The sequence below is a fragment of the Lasiosphaeria miniovina genome, assembly GCF_030549165.1.
Source record: "Lasiosphaeria miniovina strain SMH2392-1A chromosome Unknown B0T26scaffold_2, whole genome shotgun sequence".
Lineage (NCBI taxonomy): Eukaryota > Fungi > Ascomycota > Sordariomycetes > Sordariales > Lasiosphaeriaceae > Lasiosphaeria > Lasiosphaeria miniovina.
In genome coordinates, this window is record NW_026848221.1 from 526,827 (window position 1) to 546,385 (window position 19,559).

At 55.7% G+C, this 19,559-nt stretch overlaps 5 protein-coding genes across 5 annotated transcripts; 3 read left to right on the forward strand and 2 right to left on the reverse strand.

Moving 5' to 3' along the window:
• Positions 1-1,922: 1,922 nt before the first annotated feature.
• On the reverse strand, positions 1,923-4,294 carry B0T26DRAFT_692029 (uncharacterized protein). The gene is made up of 4 exons (XM_060441152.1): positions 3,509-4,294; positions 3,130-3,439; positions 2,376-3,065; positions 1,923-2,316 (listed from the first exon to the last, which is right to left on the reverse strand). The coding sequence occupies exons 1-4, from the start codon at positions 3,927-3,929 to the stop codon at positions 2,286-2,288; spliced, it is 1,452 nt and encodes a 483-aa protein (XP_060299716.1). The 5' UTR covers positions 3,930-4,294; the 3' UTR covers positions 1,923-2,285.
• Positions 4,295-5,377: 1,083 nt separating this feature from the next.
• Positions 5,378-6,539, forward strand: B0T26DRAFT_747250 (short-chain dehydrogenase/reductase family protein; the record flags this gene model as incomplete). Its single annotated transcript, XM_060444825.1, has 3 exons — positions 5,378-5,439; positions 5,576-5,717; positions 5,886-6,539. 3 exons carry the CDS (start codon positions 5,378-5,380, stop codon positions 6,537-6,539), a joined length of 858 nt encoding a protein of 285 aa, XP_060299717.1.
• Positions 6,540-6,722: 183 nt separating this feature from the next.
• On the reverse strand, positions 6,723-8,934 carry B0T26DRAFT_106167 (isocitrate lyase). The gene is made up of 2 exons (XM_060433251.1): positions 6,849-8,934; positions 6,723-6,768 (listed from the first exon to the last, which is right to left on the reverse strand). The coding sequence occupies exon 1, from the start codon at positions 8,810-8,812 to the stop codon at positions 6,986-6,988; it is 1,827 nt and encodes a 608-aa protein (XP_060299718.1). The 5' UTR covers positions 8,813-8,934; the 3' UTR covers positions 6,723-6,768; positions 6,849-6,985.
• Positions 8,935-9,436: 502 nt separating this feature from the next.
• Positions 9,437-11,545, forward strand: B0T26DRAFT_105844 (citrate synthase-like protein). The gene is made up of 3 exons (XM_060433250.1): positions 9,437-9,846; positions 9,957-10,849; positions 10,928-11,545. Exons 1-3 carry the CDS (start codon positions 9,793-9,795, stop codon positions 11,418-11,420), a joined length of 1,440 nt encoding a protein of 479 aa, XP_060299719.1. The 5' UTR covers positions 9,437-9,792; the 3' UTR covers positions 11,421-11,545.
• Positions 11,546-15,206: 3,661 nt separating this feature from the next.
• B0T26DRAFT_636503 (uncharacterized protein) lies at positions 15,207-15,974 on the forward strand (the record flags this gene model as incomplete). The annotated part of the gene is made up of 3 exons (XM_060436834.1): positions 15,207-15,386; positions 15,448-15,546; positions 15,603-15,974. The coding sequence occupies 3 exons, from the start codon at positions 15,207-15,209 to the stop codon at positions 15,972-15,974; spliced, it is 651 nt and encodes a 216-aa protein (XP_060299720.1).
• Positions 15,975-19,559: the final 3,585 nt, after the last annotated feature.

Genomic DNA, 19,559 nt, shown 5'->3' on the forward strand with positions numbered 1-19,559 from the left:
AGAGTCGGATGCCAAGCGGAAGGAGTCCCGGATGGACCCAACCCGGGCCGGGGCGCGGCCCCCCAGCCTCAACCTCGCCGTGGTCGACAGTGCACAGTTGATAGCGGAACTGTCGCGCCGAGTTTTCCTCCGTGACAAGAAATCTTCCGCCGTCCGTCACAACCACACCCGCTATTACAAGTGTACTCGGATTTGTTGTAGGTCAGCTGAGGACGGGCTTTCGTGTTCGTTGAGCGACGAAGGACGGGACCCGTATTGATCTCCGGAGCGATCGCACGAACCGCGCGTCTAGATGACACGTACAACTCACAAGCGATTCGACGAGGCTACTCAAGTGCTCCGAGTCTAGAGGCTTAGTGGCAATTCGAAAAGGAAGAAAGAGAAGGCGGAAAATAGGAGAAACGCGCCCGAAAATAGGGGGTTATCTTCTGTTGTTGTCAGTCATGCCCATTTCCCCCACTTCAAGTCCGTTCTCGTTCCGCGTGGTTGCAAGCCTCGACCTCCGAGTCAGCTTCGGACAGCAGCGGCGGCTGTTTAGCCACGTTGGCCATGAGCAAAGTGGAAGTTGTCAGTGGGAAAGTAGCCCACAGCTCACACTTCCCCTCATGTCAGATATCGTTGGTATAAACTTCACCCACAGCCTTCTTCTGGGCGCGGCTCGGCGGGACTCTGCAGGAACCAGTGCGAAAAAAAGCAAGCAAGATGAGATGGGATGCGGATCCTAACTGTGAGACGCGCGCGTATAAAAAGCATGCCCTTGCACTTTTTCTCGCGACCGTACTCGGTTCAGACTTTTTGCAGACTCGCAGATTCGCGTATTAGCGATACCTTGCCCCTCACTGCTGTCTACCTACCCTTACCCTTATACCCACGCGCTCATCCGCCCCGTTGGGAACAAGCCATACTGCCGTGAAGACCAAGCCGCGGGAGCGCAAGTCTAGGACCGAGTCAGGTTGAGTGAAGAGAAATAGCGAAGGGAGGGGGTTTGGGTTCAGGCCAGTCCAGGGAGGGGGTTCAACAAGAGGGAAAGAAAAGCATCCTAAAATGCCAAACCTGACGGGCATTGTCATACCTGTAGCCAAACGGGAAATATTAAGCATTTACCACATAGCTAGGTAAACAAACGCAAAACAAAACAAAACAAAACAAAATAGGCACGCCCAAAAAGAAACAAGGTCATAACTCAGAAGGAGAGACAGAAACCCGCGTCTGCCAAAACCCAAAGCTGCTCCGCCGCAGATGATAGCAGGGTGGATTCGATCCTCTTCTCCCACCTCCCACTCTCTCTCCGTCTCTTGACCTGACGAGATCCACAAAGCCGGCGTGGCGCAATTAGTTAGCGTGTTAGACTTTTAACTAACATCCTGTGGGGAAGTAAAAAAACAACAACAGGGGAGGTCTAGAATATCTGAATGTTGCGAGTCTGAGCTTCGCCGTTGGCGGCTTTTCTTTTCTTTTTCTTTTTTTTGTTTACTATTCATATTACCAGCTTTGCGGGTTGTTTCACTCTATAGGTATTTTTCATATTTTTTTTCTCGTTACATTTGTGCTTTGCGTATAGATCCGGCAAGATAGAACAGGTAAAGTTGCTGTAGGTCTGTGTTGGTGGACAACAATAATTGTGAACCACCCCCTTTTCTCACGTAGGTGCTATGATAGTCTGTGGTGCGAGCTCGTGTTATTTTCCGCCTGGCCATGAATCACGCACACGTGGTGGCCAACAACGGATACGGAACTAGATCAGAAAACCAATTACCAAAAGGTTCCAGCTGGCCTAGCTATCTATCTGTTGCTGTTCTTATTCTCAGATTATACAGGTATGATCCGACACGTGGTGGCTCCAAGCCATACCCGTGGCTACAAGCTCAGCTAGCTTCGTACTCATGCTCCACTAGCACATGTCAACTATGCGTACGTGGTTGCTTGTAGGAGGAAATATATTATTTAGATAAAAAACACAGAATCTCCGTCATCTAACAACATGACACACATGGTAATTACAAGTCCGGTGGGGGAATTACACTGATGGGAAGTCGCAGGATGGGTATTGCCAGAAGATGACGCAGAAACGGCGGTAGCTCAACAAGCCCGCGAAGAGCAAGTCTAAAATAGCAAACTGTCTATGTTGCCGGAAACGCCACTGCAAAACGCAAATATAGAAAACCACCCCCGCAGCCCAGAAATACTCGTCAAGGTTCCAAAAACGTCATGGGACCAAGGGGACACTAGGAGATTGCGACTGGGTCAGAGGCGTTTTTGGTAGCCCTGACGTCAATGAGTGGAGATCACACCGTCTCGATATACCTCCTCACCTCCCTGTTACAGAGACGCGTTAGCAGCTGTAATGTGCAGTATCATAGGCAAAAGTCACTTACCAATCCGTCACGGCTTCATCCCACTGGCGCACTTCGTGTTCGCGGGTGCCGCCGTAGTGGTCGACAAACTCGTCACCAAACACCTCCCTGGCAATGCTGCCCAGGCGCATGAACCGGTCCGTGGCTTCGCGGAGCGTCTTGGAGAGGGGAATGCCCATGTCCGTCTTGCCGCCAACCTCCTCGCCCTTGCCCAGGGGCGGGCAGGGGATCTCTAGCTTGCGCTCCACGCCGCGCCAGCCAAGCGCCAAAATCGCCGAGAGAACGTAGTACGGGTTCGCGTCTGCGCCAGGGACGCGGACTTCGAAGCGCGTGGCGCCGGGTTTGGCAGTTGGCGGCGCAATCAGCCGGATCGACGCCGCGCGGTGTTCGAGGCCCCACGACACCGTGACGGGTGCCCAGAAGTTCTCGACTAGTCGCTTGTAGCTGTTGACGGTCGGCGCTACAATGGGCATGATATCGGGAAGACCGTCTAGGAGGCCAGCTAGGAAGTGCCTGCCCAGATCGGAAAGGTTTTCGATGTCCGAGTATCGCGCATGCGGGTCGGGAGTATCACGGAAGAAGAGGTTCTTGCCGTCCTTGTCAACAATGGAGAGATGCATGTGACCGCTGTTGCCCGGGAGGCCTTGCCGGGGCTTGGCCATGAAGCACGGCGTGATGCCATATTTGGTCGCAACTGACTTGACGACGTACCTAGCTCAAGTTAGCCACCAGAGCGCTTGATTGACGAAGAGAGACCCTCGCTCAGCAAACTTACTTGAACAAGCTTGCTCGGTCCGCCATCTGCCTGACCTCGCCGAACTCCAAGGCAGCCTCAAAGACGCCTGGCCCGCTTTCTGTGTGCCATCCTTCTATGTTGCATCTGAATGCGTCGCAAGTGTTGAAGATGTCGTAGTAATAGTCTTGGTTGTGGACGGGACGAGTCAGGCTATATCCGAACATGCCTTCGGTCAACGATGGGAGGGTGTGGGGGACATTGTCTCTGAGGAAGGCAGCGGCGGACGAAGTGCTAGAGCCCTCGGAAGCCGGTAGGACAGGTGCTCGGAATTGGAAGAACTCGTATTCAGCTGATGTAGAGGATTTTTTTAAGCAAAAGCCGCCCTATCCGACGCTGCAAAGGTTTCGGGAACACTTACCCCCGGCCATAGCACCGTACTGCTTAGTCGCCAGCTTCTCGAGCTGCGTCTTGAGAAGGCCCCTCGGGCAGGCGGACAAGGGCTCGTTCGTGTCTGGGTCATGGAAGCTAACCAAGAAGAAGGGGATGTTGTTCTCCCAAGGAATGCGCCGGAAGGTGTCGAGGTCTGGGTAGGCAATGATGTCACGGTAGCCGTTTTCCTTGTTGCTGATCTTGAGCTCCCGGAAGTACGTCAGGTCGTGCATGTCCCAGCCGAAGATGACAGAGCAGAAACCAAAGCCACTCTCGGCTATCGAGAGGAACTTTTTCTTGGAGACGAGCTTGCCGCGGAGCATGCCGTCGACGTCGATGCCGGCGAGCTTGACCGAGGTGTCATCGCGAAGTAGCTCCGGGAGCTGGTCAGCCGTGATCTTGGACGCCATGGCTAGAATGTTTGCAATGAATGTTGCGATTGCACGACTAATTGTAAATTGGGAGCTCGATGGTTGGATGAAGGTTGCGACGCTTGTCGAGTTTTGTGTAGGCAGAAGAGGTACAGCGCGGCCTACACTGCACTGGCAGTGCTCTCGCCCAGGTGATAAGCAGTTGGCGAGGGGTTGGGATGGAGGGGCAGCGCTTCAACGGGACAGTCGAGGCTGGTAAGCGATAATTCCGCCTGTGGATTGAGAAAAATGTGGTAGTAATTCGTCTGGCGCGAACAGCTAGCTACACGAGTGAGATGGTATGCAAATTCTTACGGACTTTAAAGAAAGGCTAACTGAGGACGTACGTAAGGGGGAAAGTTCCCCTGCCGATAAGAGGTAAGAAACAAGCTCAGGCGATCTCTAAGATGCGCGGCGTCGTCGCTCACGCTTACGTCAGCCGTGCCCCCATGTCATTTTGGAGCTTGCCCCTCCAATGCGGGGCAGCTCCAGGAGCGGCGTGAGAGCGGGCGGGGTCGTGGTTGTGTTAGTGCAGTTCCGGTTCTTGAGCCTCCAAATGCACAACTGCTAAACAACCTAGACTGACAGATTGTTAGTGAGTAAAAGTGCAGAGGAGCAGCTAGCTTGATGGCACCTAGAATGTCTTGAACTATTTATCAAGTGGCAGAGACTTTGTGATTGTTCTCATAACGGCGGTGCCCAATGGCTCCTACGCAACCCCGCATTCTAACGGAACCGCCTTTAGTGACAAGGGAGACTTTTGGGAGACCTTGAGTCATGGGACGTTACACAAATGCTAGAATACCCATCCTTGCTATCTTCCGTTGGGTATTCGAGACACGGTTCTATTCCTGACGTAACAGCAGTTGACGGGATTGGCAAATGGATTGTGAGCTGGAAGCTGAGGGCCACGTGAGCGGTATCCGTAGCTACAGTAGTCTGCTTGGCAGGCAACGCCCTAATCACTTGCCTTCCGGACCCTAGGTCCGCGACCGGCTGATAAGAACAACAAGAGTGCGGACGCTTATCAGAGCAGCCAGCAGTCTAATATCGTGTCTTGCTCTAGTGGAACCAGCGGAAAGGCGAGTTACAGACGCGTGGCGGTTGGATTCGGGGCGTTTTCGGATCTCTAGGGGGCGGACACACCCGAGGGCCTCTCGCAACTTCCTGGTTGAGCTGGCTCATGCTTTCTTTTTGTACCATACATCAGACGACCGGGCATCCCCTCATCTACCTCAGCTTTAGCCCTTTTTCTTGTCCAAACCATCCTGCTGTCCTTTCTCCATTCAAAATTGCAACCGGGTTTGCGGCAATTACCATTTTTCGCGGTCTTGGGGAGCACGCGCTCAGCTGCACACCTCGTAGCTACTTACCCCACCACTGGTCAACGGCGACGCTTCCTAGAACGACGGTCCAGAAAATTAATCCAACTGTGATACCACGTTAGCATGTCTGTCGAAGCTCGCGGCCGTTTGGCCGGCAAGAACGCCATCATCACCGGCGCTGCCGGGTAAGTTGCGCAATCTGGCCTGCTCGAGCTTGGAGGTTGCTTGCCCCCATCGATATACTGGCGCATCAAAATGTCCCCACTCACTAGATATCGGGAAGACACAAGCAAGGCGACTGACATGGCGCCTACCAAACAGTGGCATTGGTCTTGAGACGTCAATTCTCTTCGCTAAAGAAGGCGCTAGTATCCTAATGGCCGACATCTCGGCGCCGGCACTCGAGCGGGCCAAGGCCAAGATCGAGCAGCTGGTTCCCAACGCAAAGCGAGTCGAGACAATGGTACGAAACCCCTGTTATATCATCCCCCATTGTCGTCAACAACAGCCAAAGACCCAAACCAACATCTTCCCGCTACTACCCACCCCCGGCCTCCCAAAACAAGGAATAAGGAAAGAAGTGAAAGAGACAAATGGCTACCCCTGAAACTAACTCCTGCACTGCAACTAGACCTGTGACGTCTCCAAAGAGCCCCAGGTGCAGGCCATGGTCGAGTCGGTCGACTCGTGGGGCGGAGTGGACGTCATCTTCAACAACGCGGGTATCATGCACGCGAAGGACGACGACGCGATCGGGACGCCCGAGGAGATCTGGGACCTGACGCAGGCCATCAACGTCAAGGGGGTTTGGTTCGGCTGCAAGCACGCGGTGCTGTCGCTGCGCCGGCACGCCAAGGCCAAGGGTAGCATCATCAACACGTCGTCGGTGGTGGCGCTGGTGGGCTCGGCAACGCCGCAGCTCGCCTACACGGCCAGCAAGGGCGCCGTGCTGGCGCTGACGCGTGAGCTGGCCATTGTGCACGCGCGCGAGGGCTTCCGCTTCAACAACTTGTGCCCGGCCCCGCTCAACACGCCGCTGCTGCAGGACTGGCTGGGCGACGACCAGGCCAAGCGCCAGCGCCGCGAGATCCACTTCCCCGCTGGTCGCTTCGGCGAGGCCATCGAGCAGGCCCAGGCCGTGCTGTTCCTGGCTAGCGACGAGAGTAGCTTCGTCAACGGCCACGACTTTGTCGTCGACGGCGGCATGACCAAGGCCTACGTGACGGCCGAGGGCCCCGCCCCGGCCGCTCCTCAGAACAATGCCCTCAAGAGCAGCCTCGACTAGGTATCGCCAAAGTGAGAGGCGCTAAATGGCAAGATTTGGTAGGGGAATGGGGCTTTTAACCCATGGAAGGAGAATGGGAGAGACGTGGCTCCAAGGAGTCGGAGTTACCTGGTATTCCTGGGCAATTGGCGACCGTTTGTGTTCTACGTCAGTCAGCCCCGAAGAGGTAGCTAGTTCCTCTACCAACTCAAGTCTCTACCACATTCTACCTTGGCAAATTCGTGCGTGTCTTCTATAACGATTGTCAACGTTTGAAATTGAAGTGATATGTAGATCCTGTTTCAAGACAACGAAAAAAAGACTGCTTGCCTGCCCTGGAAATGCTCCGAAATATCCAGCTCCAACTTTCATGCAAATCCAACAAAGCCCTTGACTAAGTAAATAGAAAAATAGAACGCCGCTCCCATGCTACATGACCCAGTAACTCACACGCGTCTATTCTTCCTTCAGTCAAACTGGCCCTCGGTGTTGCCCTCGCCCATGCTCTTGCTCCCGGAGCTGCCGCTCTGGATGGCGCCGAGGATGGCGTCGACATAGCCGGCGCCGCTCCAGCGCTGGTGGGTGAGCACGTCGACGCCGAGCGCCTTCTCGCGCTTCTGGACGAGGTCGACGTAGGCGGCCATGCCGTCCGTCTTGAAGCTCTTGGCGAGCTCGTTGGTGATGGTGGCGGTGCTGTGCAGGCCCGCCAGGCTGACGAGCTGGACGACGAAGCCCTCACGTGCCAGGTCCCAGATGAAGCTGCGCAGCGTGGCGGGCGTGAAGCCGTGCGCCATCCAGTTGAACGACGGCGACAGGTTGTACACGAGGCCCTTGCCCGGATGCACCGCGCGGACCGCGCGCCCGAGCTCCGTCGCCACCTTGACTGACGGGTCGCCCGTCTCGACCCACAGCAGGTCCGCGTACGGCCCGAACGCGAGCGCGCGCTTGGTAGCGGCTGCCATGCCCGCGCGGAAGTGGTAGAAGCCCTCGCGCGTGCGAGGTACGTCCCAGTCCCAGAACACTGGGCTGTCTGGGGTGATGGAGCTGGCCAGCTTCCGCCGCGCCGTGATGCCGATGTCGCGGTGGGCGGCGACCTTGCGCTGGTACTCGGCGATCTTGGACTGGTCGACGCCCTTGGCGGTGAAATGGGCGACAGCAGCCTCGTCGAAGGTAACGAGCTTCGTGTTCTTGACCCAGTCTGCCTCGAAAATGTCGATCTCGGTGCCGGATGCACCCTTGGCCTCCATGGCGGCAAGTGTCTCGGCTAGGTTCTCGATGGCCGGGTCGGCGACACCTAGGATGAACTCGTGGTCGCGCACGTCGATGGATGACGACAGGAGCTTACCGCTCTCCGAGTCGGTGCGGGCGATGAGCACGTTCTCGGTGCCCATGATATCCCATTGGAAGCGCGCCGCCTTGAGGCGGTTGATGTGTTCGCCGGTCGGCACCAGCACCTTGCCGGCCAAGTGACCGCACTTCTTTCCGCCATGCATCTGGTCTTCAAAATGCACACCGGCGGCGCCGTTCTCGGCAAAGAGCTTGGCCAGCTTCATGACAGCCGTCAAGCCGCCGTGGCCTGTGTCGCCGTCGGCGACGATGGGCCGAAAGTAATCCACGTATGGAGTCTTGGCGCGCTCTTCTGGCGACAGTTGCGATCGGGTGAACCACTGCTTGCGGTCGTGCATGCTCTGGGCCTTGAACATGCGGTCTACCTGGTTAGGGACTGTGTTGTAGGGGTAGTCGCCGAAGTCAGGCGACACCTCGTTGGTCGAGGTCAAGGTCGACGAGCAGGCCCAGCCTGAGAGGTACAGGATCTCCTGGTGCGGCGCCTGCTGCGTCATTTGGACGGGGTCGATGGCGCCGAGGGTGTGGATGGGCTGCCCGGTGGCCTGGCGCTCGCTCACCAAGTCCCAGAGCTTCCGCGCCATTGTCGAGCTCGGGTACGACCGATGCAGAGACCCACGCTTTGTCACGACGTCGGCAGCCGTCCAGTCGCGTTTGATGCCCGCGAAACGGGGCGACGCGAACCAGGCCTCGACCTGTTCCACGGATTCCCGATATAATGCATCCTCTGCCGCGCCGCTCTTTTGCGCCTCGGGGAGCAGTTGGAAAGTCGTAGAGGGTGTGTTGGGCTCCGCAACAACCTTCGCGTGTGATGGGGATGCCATTTTGGGTGCGGCTGTGGTCGAAAGGAACTGACGGTTGTTCGGCCTCGCTGGACGACAACGTAGGGCAATCGTCGCCCATGTGGGCCCGGCCCGGCGAGGGACTCCAGGAAGTGCTGTGCGCAGCATTGAGAGGATAGGAAAAGTTCGTCCTGGGGCAAGTCGCGTGCGTCTCCGGTGTGGCCGAGGTAGTCGAGTAATAGCAGGCGCCGGCGGCCTTGCAAGTGGGTTTCGCGGGATTTGGTGTTTGGGAGCCTTCGGTCCGAAAAGGAGGGACTAAAAAGGTGATGTGAGACAATAAATAGAGGAACACTAACTCCTCACATAACGAGTAGAGCACAGTAATACTAGCATAGGAAAGAAGGGTGCAGGTATGGTATCAAGTTGTTCCACACTGCTGACTCAAGCAACTGTGTTGGAGCGAGCGTCGCCCCGAAAGCCGAGGAAAGATGGCTGGCCCATGATTGGCCAATGGCTTGGCCCAGCAGCCCCAGTCATCCTTTGGGGCGCCCCGAGACTTGAACCGCTCGTCCGGGGAATGGATGGCGGGGCACGTCAGACCCGCGGCTTTCCTCGGTTCAACTGGGGAAGACCTTGTGAAAGCGATGCGGGACCAGCCAATCAGCACACTTACACGAGCTTGGAAGAGGCCGACGACGAAGGATTTACAGCGCAAGGTCGCTGGGATTAATTATCTTGCGCGGTATTCCCAGTATTCGGCGCGTTGTTGCAGCCGCCCTGTATATATTTGCATTACAATGCTCTGAAGTTTCATAATCGACAATAGACACATAAACGCATTCATTCTAAACCTAACGTTGGTGCGTGCCGCCAGTTCTGTCTATGGTGAACCGTTATGCCCGCCCCCTAAGGTGGCCCATCCCTCCGTGTCTACCCCGCACTAACCGACTCTTGCTATAGCTCCAACGAAACCTCGGCCTAGAGCTCAGAGCCTAGAGCTCGGAACCGTGCACAAGCTCGCCGACAACCAACCCTCCGAAGCCTCGCAACGTGGTCAGACACTCCCAACACCTTGCTATCTGCGTCTGGACAGTTTTGGAGTATTGAGACGGCATTTCGGGTATCTCACGTCCTCCAATCACTTAACAATGGCAATGAAAATGAGGCTTGGGTCGCGTGCCCTCCTTGCAGGCGCGGTTCGGGCAAGTTACTCCCTTTTCTCCCTCTGGTGGAGACATTGGCATTGGAAACCACCCCGTTATCACTATCCGCTTGGATATAATGCTGATACTTTGATGTCATGTCTGTGTAGCCAGCTGCAGCCGCCGCAGCTCTTACCAGCCGTTCCGCCTTCTCGCTGAGATCGTATGCCACTGCCGAGCCCGACCTAAAGGCGACACTGAAAGAGGTGATTCCGGCCAAGAGGGAGCTGTTTAAGAAGGTCAAGGCCCATGGATCCAAGGTCATTGGCGAGGTCAAGGTCGAGAACACGATTGGGGGCATGCGCGGGCTCAAGGCCATGATCTGGGAGGGCTCCGTGCTCGATGCCAACGAGGGCATCCGCTTCCACGGCCGCACCATCAAGGACTGCCAGAAGGAGCTGCCCAAGGGCAAGACGGGTACCGAGATGCTGCCCGAGGCCATGTTCTGGCTACTCCTGACGGGCCGCGTACCCTCGGTCAACCAGGTCCGCGACTTCTCGCGCGAGCTGGCCGAGCAGGCCCAGCTGCCCGACTTTGTCAACAAGATGCTCGACAACTTTCCCACCGACCTGCACCCCATGACCCAGTTCGCCATTGCTGTCTCGGCCCTCAACTACACATCCAAGTTCGCCAAGGCCTATGCTGACGGCCTGAACAAGGCCGACTACTGGGAACCCACATTTGACGACTGTATCTCGCTGCTAGCCAAGCTCCCTACCATCGCCGCCAAGATCTACCAGAACTCGTACCGCGGCGGTGGTGCCCTGCCGGCAGATGTCGACCTAGAGCAGGATTGGTCTTACAATTTTGCTGCCATGCTCGGCAAGGGCGGGAAGGAGAACGAGAACTTCCAGGACCTGTTGAGGCTGTACTTGGCCCTTCACGGCGACCACGAGGGCGGTAATGTCTCGGCCCATGCAACCCACCTTGTCGGGAGCGCACTGAGCGACCCCTTCCTCAGCTACAGTGCCGGCCTCCAGGGCCTCGCTGGACCACTGCACGGGTAAGCTGCATGCGAGACAATGACTAGTTTCAGTGACCAAAAGAAGCAAAAGACACTAACACCCCGTCTTCCGTTTAGTCTCGCGGCGCAGGAAGTGCTCCGCTGGATCATCCAGATGAAGGACAACATCCCGGCCTCGTACACGGACGCCGACGTCAAGGACTACCTGTGGACGACGCTCAAGTCGGGGCGCGTGGTGCCGGGGTACGGGCACGCGGTGCTGCGTAAGCCGGACCCGCGGTTTGAGGCGCTGATGGACTACGCCGCGGCGCGGCCCGAGATTGCGCGGGACCCCGTGTTCCAGCTGGTGCAGAAGAACAGCCGCATCGCGCCCGACGTGCTCAAGGAGCACGGCAAGACCAAGAACCCGTACCCCAACGTCGACAGCAGCTCGGGCGTCCTGTTCCACCACTACGGCTTCCACGAGACGCTGTATTACACCGCCACGTTCGGCGTCTCGCGCGGCCTCGGGCCCCTCGCCCAGCTCATCTGGGACCGCGCCCTCGGCCTGCCCATTGAGCGGCCCAAGAGCATCAACCTCGAGGGCCTGCTGAAGCAGGTCGAGGCTTGAGGTGACGGCGAAAACAAAAAAGAATCAGTTGAGAGATAACAGAGAGAGAGAGGAAATGTCCATTGTTTAGAGCCGGGAATATTTTGTGCTTGTCGCCTGAAAAGCCTGAACGGTCATTTGTTTAGCCTTTGGGTATGGTGGGAGACAAGGACTTGCTACTGCTTGGATTTTCCCAACCCCCTTTTTTGGCCACAACGCATTTTCGAGTGAGTATTTAGAGCCTTTTTTGTTCGTTTGGCATGTACTTAGATCATGAAAAAAGATTGGATACCATGACTAACGGGTATTCTCCGAATCTGATATTTTTGCCTCTTCTTGGTTGGCTGTTTTTGGTGACTACCACCTTTGTTAGAGCACCCCAAGTTATTGCTGTACAGAATGTGACATACCTAGGTTTGCTATAATAAATACTTTTCTCCAACTTGTCCTTCATCCCATCTCTTGCGTTTGAGGATGGGACGAAGAAGTTTGTAGAAAAATGACTCGGGGACGGAGACAGAGATGGAGACGGAGACGGGGGACAAAATTGAGTTGGCCAAGGAGATGTTACCAGATGAGTGTCTTGCACGATGCAGTGAGGTGAGAAAATAAGTGCAACGAGAAGAGGACAAGACAAGGCAAGGCAATGTATTCTGGTCGTAAACATGTCTGCATACAAATGTTCCGCAGCTGGCCTTGAGCACATAGACCTGACAGTATTATAATACGATATGGTTTGGGGGGACCTGTGCTGAGGTCTACAGCCTTGCTCACAGTTGAGCAATACACTTCTCCACACCCTATAGTGCGCCTCCCCACGTTGCATAGGTATCTACAGTCAAGTGTGGACGTTGGAATATGGAGATAGATGGATCTGGCTTGGTATGGATGCGTTGTTGACAACGCCGGCTCCATTCTCCACTCTGCCCATACTTTGGTAGAGCAAGCTTGGTGGTATTTTTGGAAACCAGCTCGCTCAGACGACAAAGTAACTAAGTGGGCCATTGCCTCCGCGGTCGCAGGGCGAATAAAGAAGCGAGAAGATGTTGACGACCTACATTCATTGGTACAGATAATTCGTCGGCTGGTCGACCACTCTCTGGTGGTTTCCACTGCTCGGTTAAACCATTGCGAGCAGCGGCGTGGTTCCGTCAGGTCCTTGCCCGCTCTCCGCGTTCCAGTTCCAGGGGTTCTCAGGAACAGCAAGGATGCTAACCACTGGTTCTCGCCAATACACGGAGACTTGTAGTATGACCACGGCGTTTAGCCTCTGACTCGCCTCCGAAGACCTGGTACGACCCTGCAACTTTTCTGTGCGGGCGTTGCTATAAGCCTGTCGTGCCGTACCTGGGACAGGACGTCGAGAGCCGGCTGTTTCCGGATAACTCATATATAATGTTGCTATTCTTGTCTTAGGGCTCTGGTAGGGCCGGGAGGTAAGGGCGGGGTACGGGAGCGCGAGATACTATGTACGTACCTAACTAACACTACCGGTGATTCGGCATCACCGCTCTGTCTCTAATGTGATGCTATTCCTGACATGGAAGAACTCTTCTATTAAATAGAAGTCATCAGCGCACTCCTTAGAATCAAGCTGCTCCTTATTCGTGAAGAAGAGAAAAGAGACTGGTAGTCTTGTCGACTCTCCCTCCTGCTGCGGGTGCGGCTAGCATGCAGATGGCGACGGCACGGGAGACGCAACTGCAACTGCAAATGCAACCTGGAGGAAAGGCTAGCCAGGGATTGGAGAGGGTGGAGGGTACGGTGGTGGCCCTTGGTGCAGTGGCCGAGGCTGGGGCGAACCCGAGTTCCTGGCTGCAGTGAGATTGTGGGGCCCCCATTTCGTGAACAGATGCTTGATGTTGGTTGGTCGCACAAATGTCCATCAAGGACCCTCTAAGACTAGGTTGTATTTTGCTTCTGAGTTTCCTTCGCCGGGAGCAGTTCGTCCGTAGGCTCTCATCTCATGGCATGCTGATATGTCTTGACCGGGGGTAGTCGGTACGCAGGAGTTGCTCATATTCAAGGATGGTAGGTGAAGAAGCCTCGCGAGTTCCTTCGGGTTTCAGTGCTGAACTTTCGGAAATAAAGGAAACCAGACCTTGCCACTCTTGGGAACCCGTTCTTCACGCCAACAAGAATAGACCGAGGCCAATTCCCGGGTTCTTGGCATGGGAACTACTTCTGGCCGGTGTCAGCCACGGAAAGGGGTAAGATTGGCCAGATCGGGGCGCTTTTTGCCTCTCCGCAATATGCAGCTCGAAGAGCCTCGTGTGTTGAGCCAATCACAGACGGCGACAGTTCACCTCCAGGCTGCCCTGGGTAGGCGTCCAAGAGTATTCGTTCAGAAACAGACCCGACAGGGTCAGCTTTGGACACGGCACGGGTAATGAACAAGTCCCCGTCGAGCTTGGCCGGCGGGTGGTGTCGATGGCTTTAGTCCAAGACAACATATGGATTGATGCCGTTGCCTTCTGCCGTCCTAGGCGTCAAGAAAGCTGTCTTCCGAGAGAGCTTCACCGCAACCACGAGGAGTGGCCCCGCCATAGAATAGAATTAGAGTCCACGGCCTCATGCAAAGACCGATGCAAGGCCGTCAGGTGGCAATGTTTTCCCTGGCCGCTACATCGCCATCGCCGAGATGCCATGTCACCACGCCACTGGCCTGGTTCCAAGATGCGGTCCTCCGGGGAACACAAGGTGGGCCATCAATTAAGCTTAATCTACGGCCCCTGACTTTGCCACAAAAATAGCAGCGTAGACAGGGCGCCGCGCCCAGCCGTGTGGTGAAGCCGAAGGTTGCCTTCGGCCGCTGGCCTGGTTATTCCGCGGGGATCAGCCCAGGATGTGGGGTGGATGGTGTCGAGGGGAACCATCCATGTGCGAGAAAGTCGCCTCCGTCGCTGTCTGGGGTTTAGCTTCAGGAGAAGCAGCGCCACTCTATGTGGACAAACGTCCAGCGCTCCCCAAATGTCAGCCGGAGACCTAGCAATTGGACCTGGGACCATAACGCGGCGTGCCATTGAGACGCATCGCCAATAAGGCCCAATATCGAGGCCGACGGCCTCGATCCGATCTCCAAGGAGCTAGGCGTCGAGATAGGTAAACAAAAATTGGAGGCGGGCTTCTAAAAAAAGAATTATAGTTAGTGCGGCCCCCCAAAGCGAGGCCTAGATAGATGGAGGCGGCGACAACATAGTGGAAAAGACGGACTGGGTCTCGGTACGGCCACCGTCGGGGGGTGATTTGCCTTGTTGAGGCGACTCCATAAGAGCTTGATGTCCCGCGTTAATATGCGTTTCATTTATCCTCACTTCATCCGCAAATTTGGTTGCTGTGACTATGGAGGCTGAGACCATGGACACCAGCCAACCTCGACCGTTCTCCACTATCGACCGCGACCAAAGTCAATATTTTCCAACGGCCGCCAAGCGATAGGTAATTCGGAGCTCGACAAGATGGAAAGGGCGAGGTGCTACGGGCATGGCCGTGGTCCAATCTGGGGAGCAAATTAACAACTCCAGACCAGGCGACGCCAAGAGAGTCTCTCTCGGTGCACTTTGCCTCCGCAGCCGAAGATATGCGGCCTCGGCCCTGGCGAGGATGAAGTCATCGCGAAATGGCCGGGAGCTCGAAGGACAGAAACGGGTATAAAGACGGATGCCGCCCGCGATGAGAAGATCTTTTCTTTTCTGCATCCAACAGCATTCCCGCCATCCAACCATCCAGGTCAGCAATCCTCAACATCCTCTGATCTCTCTTCACCTCGTCGATCTTCATCAACAAAATTTTTAACCACACTTGAAAATGCGTTGCGCCGCCTTCCTCCTTCCCGCGCTTGCCGCCGCCAGCCCTTTGGGCGCTGCCACCCCCGATGGCTGGGCCGATGCTCCGGACCCGGCGCAGATCCAGGTTCTGAGCGCCACCTTCTCTGGCAATGGCTGCCCGCAAGGCACCGTATCGACGAGCATCTCGCCCGACAAGACTGTAGGTTGAGGCAATCGCTTGAGACGAAATCACAGCTGCGCTGACTCGGTTATACCCACAGGTCATTACATTCGGCTTTGACAAGTTCCAAACCTACATCGGGCCTGGCTTCAACCCAACTGAGAAGACCAAGAACTGCCAGCTTCATCTGAACCTCAAGGTATGCTTGCTCCGTTCACCAGCAACGGAGCGCGGCGCTGACAATCCATCTTGCAGTACCCCGGCGGGTTCCAGTTCTCCGTTGTCGAGAGCACGTACCACGGCTACGCCCAGCTTGATAAGGGCGTCACCGGAACCTTCTATAGCACGTACTACTTCAGCCAGGACGCTTCGGCGACCACGACCACGCAGACGTCCATCACGGGCGGCGGCATCTGGGCGCAAGGCCAGGTGTACACCAAGTCGGACAAGATCCCCACTGCGAGCTACATCTTCTCGCCCTGCGGCGCCAACGGCATTCTCAACATCAACAACCGCATTGCGCTCACCAGCTCCAACAGCACCGCCACCGGCGAGGTCACCGACGACGATGCCACCGTTGCTTTCACCCAGCAGATCAACATCAACTGGAGAACCTGCAAGAAGTAAGCGGCTCCGAAGGCTAAAAGGGCGGCACAGGGCTGAGCGGGGGGGCACTGGCGGCGGATGGGGGCTAAGAGATTGGGTGGCGGCGGAGAGGCGACCGAAACGTCGCTACTCCACATTCCCCCATCCAGAGCTCGGGCTTCATCGTTGGCATCTCTCATTGCGATCCGACTGCATTGGGCCAGGGGTTTAGGCGGCTGTTTATTCTTTTCTTTCCTCCAGGTGCGGATTGGGTTTGCGGAGGCGGCGGACATGGACCAAAAACGGATTGCTAGTCTGTGCCGCGGTTGCTTGGCACCGTGGGCGAGGCGGGACGCTTGAGCGCCTCGACCCGGAGCCGGGTGCTGTGATGGAGACTCCTTCCAATTTCCTTTTTTCTTCTTCCATTTTTCCTTCTCTCAACTCTCACATGGAGCAGTTTCTTTCGTTACTAGCATAAGTCAATCAAGCCTTGTTCCACTGAACTGTTGCAGTTTCCAATGTCTCGGGATGAGCGGTGCAGCTGAGCTTGAGCTTGGTGTCTAAAGGCTTGGCGCTTCTAGTTTTGTTCCGTGCTGTCTTGCACCCCCATCCATGCTTGAACCTGCCATTTGCTGATTCATGCCGCAGACTAGGAATCCCATTTGCCCGCCATTCCGCGTTTGCGACCGGAGCTTCAGAAAGTGGTGCGGACTGTGCGGCAAAAGCCGAGGCTGGGTCGGGCTTTGCTGGTGGGCGGGCGCCGAAGGTCTAGACAGTGGCTTGACGAGCATTCCCGGTCATGGATTGATGGGATCTGTCTGGTGCCTTCATCAATCTCCGATATTGCACTGGTAGGACGAGCCTCGATCTGGACACGAGGAAACCTTGCTGTCTGGCCCTGTATTCTGCCGGAGCGGCAAAACAGCCACGGAGGTGCCTAAGCCGTCTAAAAATAGGATCTAGGAACCGGGCCATTGCAACGTCCATACGTGGTGCAAAGAGAAAGGTATGTGATGTGAAGGAATCAGTGGATTATCCGGTATATTGCTAAACTATCGTCAAGGAATTGTCGTCGGTGCGAATCGCTTGGCCTGGCTGCCCAAGGATTGGCCAGTTCGCGCCTGCGCTTTGTCAGACAAAAATCGGGCGCCATGCAGCACGAACCGCAGCCGCGTTCTTGGGAGGGTAGTGCGTCGACAAACATGCGAAGCGTGTTGGGAGTGGACGGTAAAGTGCTGTTGTGGGCAGAGACATCAGGGAAGAACGGTCGTTGAGATTGACGAAAAGCGGTCGCCCGCTAGTGATGGGCTAAGAAGGCCTAAGACGCGCCGCGATGCAACGCCATTCGTGGCATTATGCAAGGTACGGTACAGTGCTGTACGTGCTGTACGTGCCTAACGCCAAGGGGTATTGGGACGCGGAGAATGGCGGGAAGTTAGGGCGCGGTGGTGCTAAAGCTACAATTGGTGACTCCAAAGACTGGTTCCAGCTGTTTCGTCGAGGTGTATTCGGATGCGGGTATCGGATATGGAGAGATGATCAAGTGTTGGCGTCTGCGGCAATGGGCGCCTGCGAGCAATGGGCGCCTGCGAGCAACTGCCGACGGCAAGCCCGCCGCACTTCTTTCAGTTTCGACTTTTGAGGCGGGGGTGGCTTCCGTCGTTGCCCGACGGGTTGCATAACGTGATGGCACAAGCGACGCCGTCTCGCTCGCTCGGGAAGCAAGCAGGGCAGGGCGGAGGATCTTTTTGCTCGGCTTGGGTTTTCGCTCTTCATGGAATCCAAGTTGCTGCGATTGTTGACAGCAAATCTGGGAGCGGTGAAGGGCGTGAATGGTTGCTTTTGGGACGTTGATTTAAGGTTCTCGTTGTGCACCCTAACACGGAATGTGCTTGGTGCTCAGTGCTTTCCCTCCACCAGCACCTGGGCATCGACACAATGTGCCCCAGACCTATCTGCCGGGTCTCCGCTCAGGCCACCCGCACCGTCCAGATCCATCCATTGGCGTAACTGCAACCTTTCAGGCCCGACACTGGCGGTGTTTTCCTCAAGGTTTCCGTTCCGCTTCTTTGCAAACCGGGAAGGCGCAGATGGCGCGCACTAGTGATGCGTCTAGCGTCCGATGGCGATTTCTTGCGTATAAACTTAAGTTGTCGGATTTTTGCAGTTCAACGGCCTGTAACATTTTCTGCTCAATTAAACCTTTGGTTCTCCATCAGATTTTCTCCCTGTGAATTTTGCGAATAATTACGGCGCACCTTTGACCACTAAGCCCATCCTCAGCAATTCGAGTTTTACTCACGCCGGCGAGATCGTTCCCAGTTCTTTCTCGCCCTCTTTCGGAGTGCCGAGTGCCCGGCAATATGGAGCGATGAGCGAGACACCTCGCCTTTCCATTTTGCTGTACTCGTATGAGATCCGTGTCTTGGCGCTTCATGACAGGCCCGTGTCTCTGGTTGACGGTATATGTGTACATACACGTGTGTCGTGTATCGACTTGCGGACTCGTGGACAAGGCCTGCCAACGGAGATCCCGCAGAATTGGACCAAGTTCAACAAAAACGGGGCTTTCTAGCCCCCGGGGCTGGCCCTGTCGCTGCATTCTCATTGCCCCTTCCCGGCTCCTGTTGAGAGCCTACTAGCCCAGGAAATACTCGTGGAAATACGCAGCTAGTCATGTGTGTCGTCTCTCGCCCCTTGGTTTGAAGTTGCACATAAACCACTTCCCATTGAGAATTTCACTTCATTGAAAGTTGGAAAACAGAACGAGTTTACCATTCATGTGAGCGGTGTTAACGTGCTACCGATGAAGTCTTACCAACCGAGCCTTAACCTCGAGTCTTCTAGGCCCCCAGCTTGGTAGATCCCGTTCGATTAAGATCTCCCTAGATCGGCGATCTAACAGAGAATCCAGTCTGTGCGCTGGCGAATAACGGTACCGCTCCCGGCGATTGAATCGTTGCCGCTCAAGCGCAGATGCGGTGGCGGCGGCAGACAAGTCACGCATTGGCACGCTGCTTGCTTGGCTTGAGCATGGGGAGCCTGTTACATCCCGAGTGGCCCGACGCTCTTTTCTGCATGCTGCACGCCTACAAATACGAACACCTTTGTCTTGAACCTGCAGTTCAGCTTTTCCTCGTTCTTGCGATCCGCCGAGTCCCAACAACCCTCCATTTCAAACGAGACTGTTCATTGGAGAGGACTCGAGAAACCCTTGGCTCGTGAAGCGCGGCAGGGTTCTCAACAGAGAACCCCACAGCTTTGCTTACGACGTAATACTGCATTCGAGATCTGATAAGTGACGAGACCTTACCCGTCGTGCTCAAAAAGCCGACCAACTATCTCCGGCACGAGACCCCTGCTGAACTTGCGGCGGAATGGGTGTGGTTTGCGAACAACTATGAGGGCGGAACGGGGGTACGAAATCGAGATCGAGAAAATCGCTTTCCCCGGAGCATAAAGGAGAAGCGCAAATTCCTACGCATTCCGCTTTGCTCAACCTAGCGTTCCCGAGAGACTCTGGGATCACAGTGTTCACTTTATGCAGGAAAGAAATACTCCCCCGCCAGTAGTCATTGGCAGATCACGAGTCGTTGCTACCTGTTAGGCCCTATTTCGCTTCTACTT